Consider the following 18,434-nt stretch of genomic DNA (forward strand, 5'->3'; position numbering starts at 1 on the left):
ATTTTACACTTACAGTTACGTTTTATACTACCAAATTTCTTGGGAATTACACATTGGCCAATAATGAAATAACTAATAAACTATGATTATATAACTTATTAGGTATATTATGAGGTTAATTTCTCGCCATTAAAGGGATTGTAATGTCATTTGAAAAAATGGATTTACAATATTATTTAGTAATTTATATTCTTAAAGGTGAATTTGAAAAATTAAAATGATTCTCTATATTGTAGATAGGTAACTCATGACTATCTTACACTGAAAAACATTTTGCGTGCGCAAAAATCTTTATGAAAGTAACATTTTTTAAAAAAATATTTGTGTGATGGCTAACTTTATCAGACTATATTGAAAATCTGCTTGTAAAAAAAACATTAAAACAACGGAATATTAAAAGTGTGTAATAACTTCAGTAAGAAATAATGATTTTCTTATCTTCTAATAAAAAAAAACCAATTAACTATCCCAAGAACAAAAATTATTTCCAATTAAAAAAATAAAAATAATCTAAACAACTTGCTTAACATAATCCCACCCGTAATTAATAAACAACCTTCTTGTACGTTGATCTTGTAATTTTGCAATTTTATCAGTAAGCGATTCAGTACGACACCTCGGACAAAATTCGCGGGCTACAACGTGATAGGGACTCTGATAGTAAATATTATTAATATTATCCTTCAGCAAATCCTCGTTTCTCTTATGAGCCCATTTATGTAAAATCATCTCCAAAACCAACAGTACAACAATAAATCCTGGAATGATTAATGTTAACGTCGGCATAATAAAGAGGAAGATTTTGCTGTGTGGCTTCACGCCTGTAAACACCAATCTAGCCTCCACCTCTTCATGATTCGTATTGTTAACTTCTTTCTTCAGGTCCCGTTTAATCAAATGAGACGGGATCTTAAAACCTTTCACTTTTTGTATTACGTTATACGTTCTATAGAAATATTCATATTCGCCAGTTTCTCCATTTTTTTGTGGTGATGCTGGTGTTTCTCCAGTTTCTTGATCAGGGGAACCCTCGTCGCAACTTATATCTTCACCAGTTTCAAAATCCATCTGGAAACTAGAATGAGAAAGTTTTTTTAAATTTTGTAATAATATTAATACTTTAAAAAATTAAACCTTGAATGAGGTCGATAGCAACTTATAATAACAACTTATTACTAATTTACAGTTTTACTGTGAATATTTAATTTACGGCTATTGAGGATAATCTCTCCAAAATTATCGCACCACCTAAATTGAGCCGGTGAGAATGAAAGTGGCATAAGTCATAAAATTTTAAAAATTGAGTTAAGTCCGTATTTACAATCCTTAGGTATAGGTTTATTTAGAATGAAATGCGCTTTAGTCAATTTGTGTTGAAATTCACCTCTAGGAGCAACACGAATATTCATTTTGTTACAATACTTGACATTTGTTGAACACGACAACGACATAAGTCAAACATTGTTACGCAAATATTATGTTAATTATTACTCACAACAATTTTCAGTGATATTTCTACAATTATTGACAGATGCCTAACAACGGTGTTAATACTTTTCTTTCATTAAGGATTGTACCCTATTCGTCTAGTTCGGAAGACGAAGAGGAAACGACAAAAATGGAACATTCTAATAAAACTAAAAGTAGGAAAAGAATTCGAAATCCTTCCCTACACAAACAAAACATTGCGAAGCAAGCACGAAATTTTGGGCAACGATACGTTACAAAGATGGGTAAAATTATTGAGAAAAAAACATTTCAAGATGCTCTCTGTTCCTGCTAAAGGAACTGTAATGACAAAATCACGCCAGTAAAGCGAAACTCGTTGTTTGAAGCTTTTTGGAAAATGGGAAATTTCAAAAGACAAAATACATTTATATGTGGTTTAGTAAGTAAAAATTCAGTGAAGCAAAGAAGGCCAAGGAAGGAAGGAACCATTATGAGGAGTGCTTCATTTCAATATAATTTAAAACCAAACAATAATTTATCAGTTGTGGTTTGCAAGAAATATTTTCTTGGCACGTTTAACGTGTCTGAGGGAAGAGTTTCCCGAGCTTTAAGAAAAACACTCGATGGTCAGACTCCAGGAGATGACCTAAGTGGCTTAAAAGGCTGTCCTAAACGAAAAATATCAGAAGACGATAAAACTTACGTTATGCAGCATATCCAGTCATTTCCTTCATACGAGAGTCATTACACAAGGAAACACAACCCAAACAAAAAATATTTATGCCAATCATTGAGCCTGCGAAAAATGTATGCGCTGTACGCCGAAAAATGCTATGAAAACCAGAGGCAGCCAGTCAAGGAACATTTTTATCGGTATATCTTCAATACGAAATTCAACTTACACTTCTATAGCCCGGAAAAGGATACATGTAAAAGGTGTGATATTTACAAAATTAAAATTTCTAACCCAGATTTGAATCAAGAAGATAAGACGGTACTCGATAGAGATCATGAATTTCATCTGAAGAAAGCTGAGTTAGCTAGAAGTTGTATGAAAGATGACGCTGAAATTGTTTAAATCAATCAAGAATGTTATGCTTGTAGTATAGATTTGCAAAAATCCTTACCATTCCCAGTTTTAACGGTTTCTGATGCTTATTACAAAAGAAATCTTTACTGCTACAATTTTGGGGTTCATGATTTTGCAAAGGATTCCGGGTTTTTCTACGTATGGAATGAGACAGTTGCCGGAAGAGGCTCACAAGAAATATCGTCATGCCTATTAAAGCACTTAAATTGCTATGCTAACAATAAAAAGAAAGTCACTGTTTACAGCGATACATGCGGAGGACAAAATCGAAACATTAATATGTGTTTGGCATTAATGTGATTTATTCAAAGTGATGAAACTAACATCGAGGTCATAGACCAGAAGTTTTTGGTACCGGGCCATTCGTTTTTGCCTAACGATTCTGATTTTGGCAGTGTAGAACTTGCAGCAAAAGGAAAAGTCATCTACGTTCCAGAAAACTGGTATGAAATTATGACAAATTGTAGAAATAAAAAAAAATTTATAATAAGTACAATGAATAAAAATGATTTTTTTTCTACTGAAAATTTAAAGAGGAATGTTAGTAACAGAAAAATCAATATTGAAAATAAACGTATAAACTGGTTGAAAATCCAGTGGATTAGAATACAGAAAGGGAGTCCTTATAAAATAATGTATAAGGAAACATTAGAGGACATGATACAGTTTGATGTCCTAAACATAAAGCCAACTGGCAGAAAGGGAAGGCCTATTTATTTAAAGAACGTACCGTACGTTAAACTTTATACTAACATAAGACCTATAGGGGAGTTTAAAAAACAGGATATGATGGCTTTGTTGCCGTTTATTCCTCCGGTGCATCACAATTTTTTTTTAAATCTATGTACATCCAATGCTATAGAAGGCGATATTGGACCTCTATCTTTCCATGCAGAGGAAAGTGATGAAAGATTCAGATTTCTGAAGGAAGACACGGATGTTACTAAAGAAGAAATTAGCTTTGTCGAAGAGTCTGCACAGAGTTTAGTTGCTACCGAAGTCATTTTGAACGGAAAGACATTCCTGTTTGGACATATATTGAAAATGACTATAGTTGACGGAAAGGTTTGCAACGCAGCTACTGGCATAAAATCAACGACACGGTGTTGATTGTTAAAATCACGATCAAAAGACATCAATAATCTGGATCTAGAAAAAAAAGTAGTGAGTAAACCTGCTATCGAATTTGGTTTATCTGTTTTACACGCCAGAATACGATTGTTAGAGAGTATTTTACATTTGGCTTATAAATTGCCAGTCAAGAAGTACAGACAGAAAAGAGATAAGGAGGAAAAAATCGTCGAAGAACAAACGAAATTACACATTCAAGAAAGATTTAGGAAAGAGACGGTATTGTTAATAGATATGCCAAAGGCTAGCTATGGAAATACTAACGATGGAAACACTAGCCGAAGATTCTTCGAAAATGCAAATTTAGCTGCTGAGATCAATTGTTTATAATTTGTTGTACAGACTTAAAGTAATTTTGGAAGTCATTTCATCTGGTCATAAAATGATACCAAGAAATATGATGAATATGCCCTGGATACGGCTAAATTATACGTTCAATTGTATGGATGGCATCCGATGACACCATCCATGCATAAGATATTAATACATGGTGCAAAACATCATTAAAAATGCTTTGTTGCCCATAGGGCAATTATCAGAAGAAGCCCAAGAGGCTCGAAACAAACATTTTCGAATGTACCGCGAAAACTTTGCCAGGAAATTTTTAAGAGAAGATTGTAACCGCGATATATATAATAGAAAATAAATTATTATTAAACTCAGACCCACTTTTGAGCAGCACAACACAAATTAAAAAAAGGTGTAAATCTAAATCATTCTGCCCAGAAACAATAGAAATGTTAATATCAGCTAAGAGTTATATTGAAACCAGCACTACACCAGATTCTTCGGATAGCGAGCAAGATTTGTGATTAAATATGGAATGATTATTGATATTGTTTACTAACATAATATACCTACGAACAAATATTATGGGACAGTGATTTCGGAAATGAATGCTTATTGTGATTATTATGTCTTTTAAGATACCTTTTATAAGTGTGTTAAATTAATATGTTTGAATTTTCTGTATTTGTTTTTAAATAATCATATTAATTAGTAATTATTATGAAAAATACCGAATTATTATTGTTTATCCGATTTAGAACTGATATAGATCATAAAATGATTTTGACCGCGTAAATTGATCAAATCAACCTATGTGCGACGTTGAGAGGATGGTAAGAGAGGTTTGGGATGCAATTGATCAAGATCAAATTCGACGCTTGATTTTAAGTATGCCTCGTCGCTGTGAAGAAGTGATACGTAAGAGAGGCGGAAATACACGTTATTAGGTGATTTTGAGAGAATTGATTAAGGATTATCTAGTGTTTTTTAGTTTTCACCTACTTGTTTAAAATGTTAATAAAAATTCGTTGCATTTAAACTTGTGTATCTTCCTTGATAAAAGAGATATCGAGATGATTCTTGAACGAAAATGTAGAGAAGGGTTGCCATTCTATCGTAATGTAAATGGAATGTGGCGGTTCTTTCTGATAAATTCCACAGGGTGTTGCAAAATTAGAAGAAAAAACATAAATTTCTTTTTACACCCCGTATATGGGTAAAACGTTGACAATTGTCAGAAACCATCAACACATTTCTTCCTTAAAAATCAACCTATATCGTGAAGAAAGAATCATCAAAATCCATCTGTTTGTATACCAATTGTAGAATGAATTTTTTTCTATATCTTTGTCAAATTTTAATAAGATTTTAAAATATTAAACACAATAAATATAATCTTGTAATCTTTTAAATTAATCGGAGGACCTAGAAACAATATACATACTTAGTAAACGATACAAGTATGTACTATTTTGATTGATAAGTTCTATTTCTAACTAAAAGTACAGTGAAAGCTCTCCTTGCGGACAGCTCTAATAAGCGGACATCTCTTATAAGCGGACAAAAATCTTGGGCAAATTTGGGTGTTATTATAGGCTATCTCAGAAACTATAAGAAATACGAAAAAAGTAGGTGCCATGTGCCGGTCTCTTTTTTCGAGACTAACCCAATCCCGCAAACACCAAACCTCTATCTTCTTTTGTTTTTAAGTTATAGCCAAAAAGTCAAATTTTCGTGATTTTAAAACATGCTCATTTCGTTTATTTTTGAAATTAGCGAAATGAGGTTGATACGTTCTTAAGACACTTTTTTAAGTAGAATATACTGCCGTTGAAAAATTTTAAAAATATTTGATGATTTTTGAGATACAACACAAAGTTGTATTTTTTTAAATGCAAACTATAGTAGATTATGGTGTTACTGAAAAGAACATATTTTTAGCTTTCCAATGATGTATTGCACGCATGGTATATTTGGGGAAAATAAGCGTTATTTTTTTAATTCTAAAATATTAAAGATTAATGCACTCCAATAATATACAACCAATCAGAGTAACGATCGTTTAAAATTTCGACCAATAACGTGATTTTTAAGTGGATAAAAGTTACCTAGGTTTTTCAACTGAATAAATCACACGTGATATTTTATAACTGATAAAAACGCGACTACCATATATATACTTTTCTTTACCTGTCACATTTTTGCAAACTATAATTAAGTCAAAAATACTTAATAAATAATTAATAATTGTCGATAAATTGTGCAATTGTCGTGTATTAATCTTCCTAAAATACGCTCGAGCTTGATTTTAAATTAGGATAATTTAATTTTTAATTCACTCAAGTTTTGTTACCCTTTGGAAATAACTCTCAATCAAAATCAAAAGATAAAATCGCTCCAGCTAAAGCTGTCGCGATTTTATCATGCTTTTGATTTCGAGTTATTTCCATGGTGACAAAACTTTCGTGTAAAAATAAAATTATTCGATTAAGGTCCATTACTACCATCTTTTAGTTAAATTTATCTTATAGATAAACCCATCTACTAGCCAATCAGAACGCGTAAAATAGCAGTAACCGTGGTAATAATCCCTTAGATAGCTTAACCAGAAGATGGTAGTAACGAGCCTAAAAGTCAAGCTCTTGTGTATTTACCCCCGATTAAAATTCAAAATTTTAATTATAGTAGGCGAGGAAAACGTTAAATGCCGCTTAGTTATTATAGCAACGTGAGTTTACTGATCATTTCATTCATGAATTTTTCGAAACAAGTTTCTCGCTTAAAAATTCCTCATTGTCTTTAAGTACATAAAGTGATAAAATTAAAAAATGATTCTTTGAAAATGATAGATAAGGCTCCATATCCTATATAAACATCGTTTCAATGGAAAGTCCGTTGCCCAGTTTATGATCCCTAATCTTTCTCTATCTCACCCAATTTCAAAAGAAAAGGTTGCTAATATGAAAAAACTTCTAAATCTCATGGTTGGGGAAAACTGGGAAGATACTACCGAAGATTTCATTCATTGATACCCAACTGTTCTAACCTTACAACCAGTAAGTCTAGTAGAAGAAAATGACACAGTCTGTGACTGTTTAGTTCCTGAAGTTGTTGTTCATATTTTATTATTCATTAATTAATACGTTTCTTGTATTGTTAATAAACAAACTTTATCTACAAATCATTTTTTATTGGTGAACAAAGTCAGGGATAAGACACTGAGAAATTTAAATCAACTATTCAAAGTTTTTATTCGTTGGTACAAAACCAACTTTATCCTGCATAATGGTACAAGACAACTTTCTGTCATATTCGTTCAAAACCATACAGCAATTAGGTAGTAATTACTGTCCGAACCCGCCTACTATAATCAAAATTTTGAACTTTAGCGCTTACTATTTTGGAATTGAAAATTAACGCTTATTTTCCGCAAATACACCATACATGCGATACATCATTGGAAAGCTAAAAATATGCTCTTTTCATTAACATCATAATCAAGTATAGTTTGTATTTAAAAAAATACAACTTTGTGTTGTATCTCAGAAATCATCAAATATGTGTAAAATGTTTCAACGGCAGTATATTCTACTTAAAAAAGTGTCTTAAGAACGTATCAACCCCATTTGTCTAATTTCAAAAATAAACGAAAAATGAGCATTTTTTGAAATCACGAAAATTTGACTTTTTGGCTATAACTTAAAAACAAAAGAAGATAGAGGTTTGGTGTTTGCGGGATTGGATTAGTCTCGAAAAAAGAGACCGGGACATGGCACCTACTTTTTTCGTATCTCTTATAGTTTCTGAGATAGCCTATATAACACCCAAATTTGCCCACCCTGTACAGGCAGCATCGGCAGTTCAGTTTATCGCTAGATTTACGTGAACTTGTATCTATACGTCGTTACAAAAATAGAAAAACAACGTCGAAAACCTCTTACATTAAAAGATAAAATAAATATAATAGAAAAACTCGAACAGGGATGCAAAAATTTACATATATGTCGCGAGTATAAATTAAGTAGTTCAACGGTGTCGACAATATGGACAAATAGAAATAAATATTTAGAGAGAAAACATACAAATATGAAAATGAAAAGAATTCGTAAACCTGAACGGGCTGATGTTGATAAAGGTCTCATACAATGGTTTTCTTCAAAAAGACAAACAGCCGCGATTTCTACAATGATTTTACAAAACAAAGCAAATGAACTTAATAAAATCGGTGAATCCATTTCCGATCAACCGTCTACAAGTCGCGGTGATTTTATATGTTCCAAAGGTTGAATCGACAGATTCAAGAACTGATATAACATTCGATTAGGGAAAATCCACGGAGAAGCTGCATCTGTAAATATGGAAATTACAAATAATTGGAAAGAGAACGTTTGGTCTTCGCTTCATCGAAGATACAAAGACTGCGACATCTTTAATGGGGACGAAACTGCTCTTTTTTATAAACTTACACCTTGTCCGGTGTAAGCAGACATTAAAATTTAAAGGTGAAAAGTGTGTAGGAGGCAAGTTATCGGACGGATCTAACATGGACGGATCTGAAAAATCAAAGTTATGTGTCATAAGAAAGCCAAAGGCACCTCGTTGTTTTAAGACCGTTCAAAACCTGCCAGTAAATTATTTTAACAATTCCAAAGCTTGGATGATAAGTGAAATCTTTAAAAAAATTCTTTTTGATTGGGACCGTGATTTAAAACGTCAAAAAAGAAAAATTTTATTATTGGTAGACAATTTTTCTGGGCATCCTCATATTAACAACTTAGAATGTATTGAACTTGCGTACTTTCCGCCAAATTCAACTTCCGTCTTACAACCGATGGACCAAGGCATAATTAAATCAATGAAAACGTTGTACCGACAAAAGTTATTGTTCAAGTTAGTAGAAGCTACGGATGTGAACGAAAACTTAAAAATCGATATTTTAGATGCCATAATAATGCTAAACAGCGCATGGATAAATTTTAAAAAAGAAACAATAATGAATTGCTTTCGTCATGCATTCGGCAGTCTTGCAGAGAGTTTTAGCGAGGAAGATGAAATTCCCGTAGCTCAATTAATTACGCGTATCTCTGTGGAAGAAAATCTTTCTAATTGGGAATAGAAAAACGGTTTGGAAATAGACGGTAGCGATTTAAATTTATTTGCCACTATCGATGACGATGTTACTACTGGTAAAACAAAATCAAAAAAAAAAAAAAAATTGAAAACGAAATATATAAAAAAAAATTAATTAAAAAGTTAAGTGAGTTAAAAGTAAAGTTAAGTTTAATTAATTGCGAATTTCAATTATTTTTATTAAGGGCTGACACCCCTTCATGTGTAGCATTCTAATTCTAACGAAAATCAACTTAGGGATGTCGAAGCTATATCCACACCAAATTTCAACGGAGCAACTCACGGCTAAGGGGTGGATTTTATTTTTTTTTTTCACCTAATAGCGAATTTCAACTATTTTTATTAGGGGTTGGCACCCCTTCATGTGTAGCACTCTAATTGTAACGAAAATCAACTTAGGGATGTCGAAGCTATATCCACACCTAATTTCAACTCAGCATCTCACGGCTAAGGGGTGGATTTTATTTTTTTTTTACCTAATATAGCGAATTTCAACTATTTTTATTAGGGGTTACGAAAAAAGGGATGTTGAAGCTATATTCACACCAAATTTCTACCCTGCAACTCACGGCTAAGGGGATGGTTTTATTTCTTTTTAAAGCCGAGACGTTTTTACCCTGTTTTATTAGCAGTTTCAAAATGTATTCTGGAATTTTGGGATAAACAGCAGTGACCTTCGTAACATTCATTTAACACAACATGATCATATTTTCTATGTTCAATCCGTTTCACTGTACGTACGTTTTTAATCTTAGCGACCGTGGTGGAATTGACAAAATCCGTCGCTGAAAAGTCGTCGCTAACTTCACTCCAATTGAAAGCCATTATTCTCGAGAAAGGTCTGCTAAGAAGTATCTTGGAGATGGCTTAAATATTTCAAAAATGTATGGGTTATATCGCGAAGAACTTAGGAAGGAAGATGAAGAACCAGCTAAGAAATGGCTTTTTAGAAAAATCTTCAACGAAATGTTTAATTGTCGTTCTATTTACCAGACAATGACACATATGATATGTGTGATTATTTTAATGTAAAGCTTAGCTGATCTTAGCGCAGAAGAAAACAAGCCATTTCTAAAGAGCGAGATTTACATTTAAATGATGCAAATAATAGATATCAAATGAAAAATGAAGACAAGAAATGTGCTTTAGAAAGTAATGAAAATTTACAAGTGGTAATAGCCGATCTTTAAAAGTGCCTTCCTACTCGCTTTCTGACCAATGCGGAGAGATTTTATCTTCGAAAGTTGTGGACCCTAAATTACACAATACATAATCCTTGTACTAAAAACACTTGGTGTATGATGTGGGGTGAAACCAAAGCTGGAATGAAATGGCTTCCTGGTTTTTTTTAAATGGCTACTTATAGAAATCCCCAGGAATCAAAAAATGGAAACATTAATACTTTAGACTGACAACTATGGCGGACAAAACCGAAATATGATGATGATTGTAATGTACTTACTATATATGCAATGCAAGTATTTCCCAGGATTCAGGTTATAAATCATAAATTTTTATTACGAGGCCGTACTGATATGGAAGTAGATTGTCAGCATAGCGTTATTGAACGTGCAAAAAAACACTAAATCATTTACATTTTTTACTTGCAATGATTGGATTAATTTTATTCGTAGTTGTAAACTCTCATTTAATGTATTCTCTATGGGTCTAGAAGATTTTAAAAATTTTAGTACATTTTACTCATCATTAACATTCATGTAACACAGCACCATTCATATCAAGAAAAAAAAGGTATGAAGGAGAACAGTTTAAATTATCCAGCGTTGTTTGACTCTAAATTCGATGAGAAACATTAGGTACTTTATTTTTTAAAACATCGTTTAAAGAAGACTTTTGCTCCATTAATTTATATAGAAACCTTCGAAAACCTTCAAACATACCCAAAAATTTGCCCCAATTAAGACATTTTAGAAAACCTATAAGTAAAGCCAAATATGAAAATCTTTTAACAATTCTTAAGTGAGTTCCTGAAGAATATCAGGATTACTTTAGGAATTTGCCTTACGCTACAGAGGGCCGAGAATTTCCTAGTGATGATCAATAAATTAATAGGTTTTAAAGTTTCAAGTTTGTTCTAGAAAAAGTTATAATAATAAGTTTGCTTATTTTTTGTAGTTCGTACTGTTACAAATTCTTTTGTTTTAAGTCCAAATAATCATTTAATTTTTTAGAGCCAAAATGTAAGACCAATAATTCTGTAAAAATAAAGATTTTTGATAAAAATATGCTATTAATGAATATTTAATTTACAAACTATTAATATTTAATATTAAAAAATACCGATATTTCCGACCTTTATTTGTGAGGTAAAAGAGCATGAGAATTATTAATTATTTCAATTTTATTATTTATTTCATTTATTATTATTTAATTATTATTTGAAGTTAAAAATCAGACGTTTTCAGCTTTTCTACGATTAATTAATTCTTTAACAACGCTCAATTAATGATAAAAATCCTAGTCCAATCAAAATAAATTACAAATGGATCTTTATTATAAGTACCACTTCGGGTTACGCAATTTGATTGAAATGTTATATCTGAATGTTTATTATTATTATGAATGCTTATGCAAGATGTTAATCGTTTATGAGGCGTAACAGCGTTTTTTGGGGACAAATGCACCTAGAAGTCACAGACAGCAACTATTTAAATAAGGTTAGAAAATTGACGGTTTCGCCAGATTTTAACCGAAAATTTGATAATTTAAAGATACGATTGTTACTTTTGCGTCAATTTCACCGTTAACTTTTATTTAATATTTATCGTCGGCAATTTTTTGTTCAGATTGCGACACTTATCATTGACCTCAACTTGAAATTATCGACTTGAAACTGTAATCGTTTTGCGGCATACATATTTACAGAAAGAAAACATTCAACAAAATATAATAAAAATTTTAAATATTTAGAAATTATTTGATAAATTTACATTGATAAATTCTTTTTTTTTTCTTTATTAAACAATTTTTCAAGAAATAATTCACTTAACGGTTTTTTAATTAAATATAATCAAAATACCGTTTAGATTGTTGTTTTGGGACTTTATATAATTCATTTATTGACAAATCAGTACGTTGCTTCTATTTGAAATCCGCTCTATTCTGAAACCAAATTGAAATCAAAATGGAAATCAAAATCACACCAAAATCTGAGCCGTAATCGGGATCGGAATCAAAATTCATCATATCTAAGATGCATGGTCAATTTTACCAACGAAGACTAAATTTTAATTCTGATAACTAGTTACAAGAATCATTAAGAAACTTAGTGTTAAATGCAGTTCCTGCTACTGGTGTCACTCATACCTTTTCATTTGTCGACGCGAATCCGAGAAAGTTATAAAATGATTCTTCTTCGAATGATCTTATGACTTTTTTTCTTTTTATTATGATCCATATGAAATAGACCTTGTGTTTTATCAAGCATTTTGCAGCAATAGTACAAAATTACTCTAATATAAATTTCAATGAACGATGGATAGATTAGAAGTTTATCGTAGAATATTTACCTGGTCATTTATACCTGAATCATGATTTCATCTTGTTGTATATGCTTTCAGTAGTTGTACTAAACACGTTTTAACAAAAATAAAAATCGACCTGTTTTATTCCAAAATATTCCTATCAGTTTAGAAATTATTAATTAGATCGTCTAATTCTCCGGGATAGAGAGAATTTTATGTTTCTTTATAGCACTTACTTCGGGACATCTGATATATTGTTGAGTTTCAAACAATAAATTTTTGCGAGAAAGTACAATAATGTGACGATAGTAAAAATTGGCCAACAAGGAAAATTGGAAACGAACAGCCACAACGAGATTTGCATTAGCTGAACGAGAAGACGCTACCCGATTTCGCAGAATATGTACGACCTGGAGGAAAGACCACTTATTAAGTCTTGGAATTGCAGATTAACAGTCAATACTTGTATTTGAAAGTTTCTACAACATAATAGTTATAGACACTTTATTCGCGTTTTTCTCGATACGACATTCGTCGTATAAATCGTCAAAATCTACGGGTTTAATCCTTAACCCTTGAATAGACGCGTATGGTACTGGCAGTCCCATGCCTTATCATTTCTGTAATTACGTAAAAACTATTACAGCTACGGCACTGTGGATTTTTGAGATCTCAAAATGATGTTTTAGGAACCCTTTACATGAGTTTCAAACGAAGGCTTCGTTTTATTACTTTGTAAACACTCAAACAATGCCGCGCGTACATGATTTGGGACTGAAAATCCCAACGCGTGTATTTACGTCTCCTTTTTTCGGCGAACGTTGATCCGGTAGTTCACGCACATATTCGGTAGTTTTATTGTTTAGATATCTCCTTTTTATTTACGTGTTAGTAAATTGTTTAGTTGTGTATTTCTAATAAGTATCAATTTTATATAAAAATAAGAATAAAAATATATTGATCCGTTTTTGTGTTGCATTCATGCACGTATCCGATGGGAATCCCATGAATGGTCAAATATTTGTTTTATTTATTGAGAACTGCAAATTACATTACAATTTAGGCGAAAACGTCACTATTGATGAGATGCTTCCAGCATTTCGTGGTCGTTGTGGTTTTCGGCAATATATACCGTCAAAGCCAACAAAATATGGTATAAAAATCTTTTGTCTTGCTGACGCAAAGCTTTTTTATACTGCCAACATGGAGATCTATTGCGGCCAACAACCTAACGGACCTTACAAAAAAAGTAATTCTGCGGAAGATATTGTCATGCGAATTTCAGAGCCAATTTATGGAAGCGGAAGAAACATTACCGCAGACAATTGGTTTACAAGTCTGAAACTTGTAAACCAAACTTTAAAGCTTTGGAAGAAAATATCATACATTGGAACTGTCCGAAAAAACAAGAGAGAACTACCACCAAGTTTTGCTTTGCCAAAACATAGAGCACAGTATGACAGCATTTTCGGTTACACAAGAAACGAAACCCTTGTCTCCTACGTGCCAAAGAAGGGTAAGACTGTTGTATTGCTATCCAGCTTGCATACGTCAAGCAATGAAGTGGCAACTAATAGACAACGGAAACCGGAAATTATCGAATACTATAATAGTACAAAAGCTGGAGTGGATGTGGTGGACAAATTGTTCGCTACGTACAACGTTGCTAGAGCAACAAGGCGATGGCCGATGGTCATCTTTTATCATTTATTGAATGTAGCAGCGATAAATGCTAGAATTATTTTTTTGAGCAATGGCAACGAATATATTTCAAGACGAAACTATCTAAAAAAATTATCTCTCAGTTTAGTTTTAGAACAATTGACGAGGAGATCGCTTATTCAGTGATTGCCAAATGAACTGAAAACCATGCTAGCAAAGCATAAACCAGCAATACCAGACGACAACAATCAACTTGGAACAAGTCGAAGATCTGTCAAAAGGAAACGATGCGAAGCTTGTTACATAGAATCGAAGAAGGACGCCAGAACAACCTTTACATGCGAAAAGTGTAAGACCTATATATGTTTGAAAAAACACGTTAAATCAATTTGTCAAAATTGTCTTGAAGGTAGTAGTGAAAGAGACGTGGATAATGAACAAATGTGTTCGTGCCCATGTGTTTTACAAAATCTAGTGTCAAAACTTTCAAACTTTAAAGCATTTTATCTTTCTTATTTTAAATTGGACCCCCTAATGTGACCCAAATCGTATCGGTTACGGAGTTATTAATGTTTTAAATTTATGGCTGGGATTTATGGATAACTTCACACCCGTTCCTCCACCTACCATGTCGTTTAATTATTGTAAGGTCGGCACCTTTATTGGCCAGTAAAGTTGTTGAAGTGTGCCTCATACAATGGCCGCTATAATATTTTTTAGTTACCAGTTCCCGTTTCTTTGTTGTTTTTCCTATATAAAAAGTGTTTCATGTTTGAAATGAGTGGCAGAAAAAAAGACAAAATTTGGCATTATTACTTAGAAAAAATGGAAAAAGGAAAGACCGGTAGCAGAGCAATTTGTAAGAATTGCGGAAAAAATATACAAGGACTAGTTCAAAGGATGAAAGAACACCATGAGAAGTGCAAACTCAAAATCTCTGATAGAGGAGACCCTGGACCAAGTAACATAGAAAGTAATTTAGTTGAAGGTAAATAGTATGTATTGCAACTTAAAACGACGTAAATGAATAAAATAGTACTATTTTCAATTATTTCAATCTTGTTCTATAGGAATTGAAAACTCATCAGAATCAACCATTGCTAGTAAAGAACAGTTTTCAATTAACACCTCTCAAAAACGACCTGCAAGCGCTTGCTCATCTATATCTTGGACTTTATTTGCTGAGGATGATTCGACTGTTGTAGGTAAAAAACGGAATACGAATGCTAATACAAATTTGGAAAGCTTTATTGTTCGAACGGATATTGATAAAAAAACAAGAAATAGATAAACAAATTGCAAGAGCTGTATTTGCAACAAACAGCAGCTTTAGATGTATGGACAATCAACAAGTAAAAAAAGCAATTGAATTGTTAAGACCCGGGTATAATCCCCCTTGGGAAAACAATTTATACAACACTTTTGGAACAAATTTACGAAGAAGAGAAAACTAAATGTTGTGGAAGTCTTACTGGGTGTTGCGTAAACATATCTATTGATGGTTGGTCTAATGTATGAAATGAACTTATAGTTTGCGCTACTGAAACTGGACACTCTTTTTTATATGAAACTATAGATACATCCGGAAATCCTCATACAAGTGACTATTTAACTGAAATTGCTTGCAATATAATTTCCTCATGTAAATCAAAATATAACTATAACGTGACATCATTTGTAACAGATAATGCTGCTAATATGGCACTAATGCGAAAAACCTTACAAGATAAATTGGACCCCAGCATTTCAGTGATAACTTATGGGTGTTCAGCTCATCTTTTAAACCTACTTTGCAAAGATTTCGAAGTAACAAATATCAAAGAGCACGTTACACAAATTATAAAATATTTTAGAAATAATCAATTAGCGACGGCCAAATACAGACAGCTTGATGGAAAAGCATTAGTGCTGCCAAGTGATGTGAGATGGAATAGTATGGCAGATTGTTTGGAAGTATATGTAAGTCAATGGGATAAACTATTAAAAGTGTGCGATGAGAATAAAAACGAAATAGATTCGACAATATACAAAAAAGTTTCAAACATAGGTCTCAAACGCTCAGCGGAAGATTATTTGAATGTCTTAAAACCCATAACTATACCACTTCACAAATTACAAAAAAAGAATGCTTTCCTCTCTGATGCAGTGGAAGTAGGGAAAGAATTGAAAACATTAGTCCAGGAAAAATTATCATCTGTACAAATGAAAGTTTTTGATAAACGGTATAAGCAGGCACTTACGTCTAACCATTATATAGCCTATATTTTAGATGTTACTAAAACTATGTATAAGTTAACATCTGTAGAAAAAGAGGAGGCCTTAAATACAATTAAGGAAATGTATGCTAACACCGGTTTACTACCGCTAATTATAAAACTAGAAGCAAAAATGGAACCATTTTCATCAGTAATGTTTTCGGAGGAAGTCTTATGTAATGTAAGTGCTTTACAATAGTGGGTATCACAAACACACATTGCTGAAGTAGAGAAGGTACTGCCAATATTAAAGCAATTTTTATGTGCGGTTTATTCATCTGCTTCTGCTGTAGTGTATGCTGTTGAAATGTATGCTAACACCGGTTTACTACCGCTAATTATAAAACTAGAAGCAAAAATGGAACCATTTTTATCAGTAATGTTTTCGGAGGAAGTCTTATGTAATGTAAGTGCTTTACAATGGTGGGTATCACAAACACACATTGCTGAAGTAGAGAAGGTACTGCCAATATTAAAGCAATTTTTATGTGCGGTTTATTCATCTGCTTCTGTTGAGAGAATATTTTCAACATTTGGGCTTGTTCACGCTACTTTACGAAACAAGTTAGGTGTTGAAAAGGCAGGAAAACTTGTTTTCTTATATAAGTATTACAATGAATCTTAATTTTTGTATTAAATGTTTTTTTAATTTTGTAGTAAAGTGCACTTTAATTTTCAGTTTTGTTTTTGATTTAAATGATTCATTAAAATCATGATTTAAATCAAATGATTTAAATCAGTCGAACCCTGGTTCACAGCATAGAACTGCTGACTAGTGAAGTGACTTAAGAAAATTCTTGCGTAAATAAAATGCTGTCTAAAACACTTACACAATAAATAACTATTAAATAATTGCAAATAAAGTCTCATTGTCAGTCATGTTCCTGTCACAAAAAAAATATTTTTTCTACACCTGTTTTCCACTTTAGGGAATCAACGTAAAGTAAAACATGCCAAAAAAGTTTATGAGACAAATTAAATGTTTATTTTTGTCCATCAGTGTTATTAGCTTTAGATAAGCAGAATCATGGTTACCCTGCATGTTTTTGTATTGTTGTTGTAAAACACCTATTTCAAAACATTATGAAATATAAACACTTCTTAGAGGTGCTCATTATGTATTAATATGCCGAAAATACCCTGTTATAAATAACCTAAACAATTTTGCATAAAAAATTAATCCGTCCTTAACGCTTGCAAAAAACAAATGTAATAAAAATACTATATAAAACGATATACCATTTCAATTAAAGTTACAATGTTAGATGTAAAGATTAAAACAAACAACATTAGAAGATCAATCAAAATACCTACTTGGTGTTGGTCCTGTTAAGTGGTTTATTAGGATAGTTTTAGGATTATCTAAAGAGATAAGATCATGGTGCGATTTTTGATTAGAATTGTTATTACTGGTGATAGATAAGTAATATCCAGCAAAATCACAGACCGGTGTTACTTGTAAACAATCTACTTATCAAACCATTCCAATTACATTTTCATAGGGACAGGAAAACGAGAATGTAAATTTTGAAGTTGTATTCATTTAATTTCAACTTCCCATACCCGCGTTAAAAAATTTAGGAAACGATGTGATTATTTACAATGTTAAAACCGAGTTTAAGGTCACCGTTTACAAAAACACCTAAATTATTAACTTAAACGTTTAACATGACGTATTAAATTCGTTTTACATAAAATTTATTTAGGTATGTATTTGACGGCGAGTTAATTTGATTTTTTAAGTACAAACATATATGAAAACCGTCGTAATATCTTTCTCGAGACTTACATACCTCATAAAGATTTTTTAAAAGGGATGCCGTTCGAGACAACCAAAATCTCCACGGGTTTTCCAAGGCCCAAATTTGTTCCAAAGCGACTATTTTACACTTTTTCTTCGTTACTTCTTCACATTACATTCGTTAAAATATCGTAAATTACTAC

General features: G+C 32.1%; 1 protein-coding gene across 1 annotated transcript; it reads right to left on the reverse strand.

Annotated features, from left to right (window-relative positions):
* Positions 1 to 315: 315 nt before the first annotated feature.
* On the reverse strand, positions 316 to 18,434 carry LOC111416834 (uncharacterized). Its single transcript, XM_023048936.2, has 2 exons — positions 18,284 to 18,434; positions 316 to 1,075 (listed from the first exon to the last, which is right to left on the reverse strand). Exons 1-2 carry the CDS (start codon positions 18,286 to 18,288, stop codon positions 511 to 513), a joined length of 570 nt encoding a protein of 189 aa, XP_022904704.1. The 5' UTR covers positions 18,289 to 18,434; the 3' UTR covers positions 316 to 510.

Source organism: Onthophagus taurus, chromosome 1 (assembly GCF_036711975.1).
Source record: "Onthophagus taurus isolate NC chromosome 1, IU_Otau_3.0, whole genome shotgun sequence".
Lineage (NCBI taxonomy): Eukaryota > Metazoa > Arthropoda > Insecta > Coleoptera > Scarabaeidae > Onthophagus > Onthophagus taurus.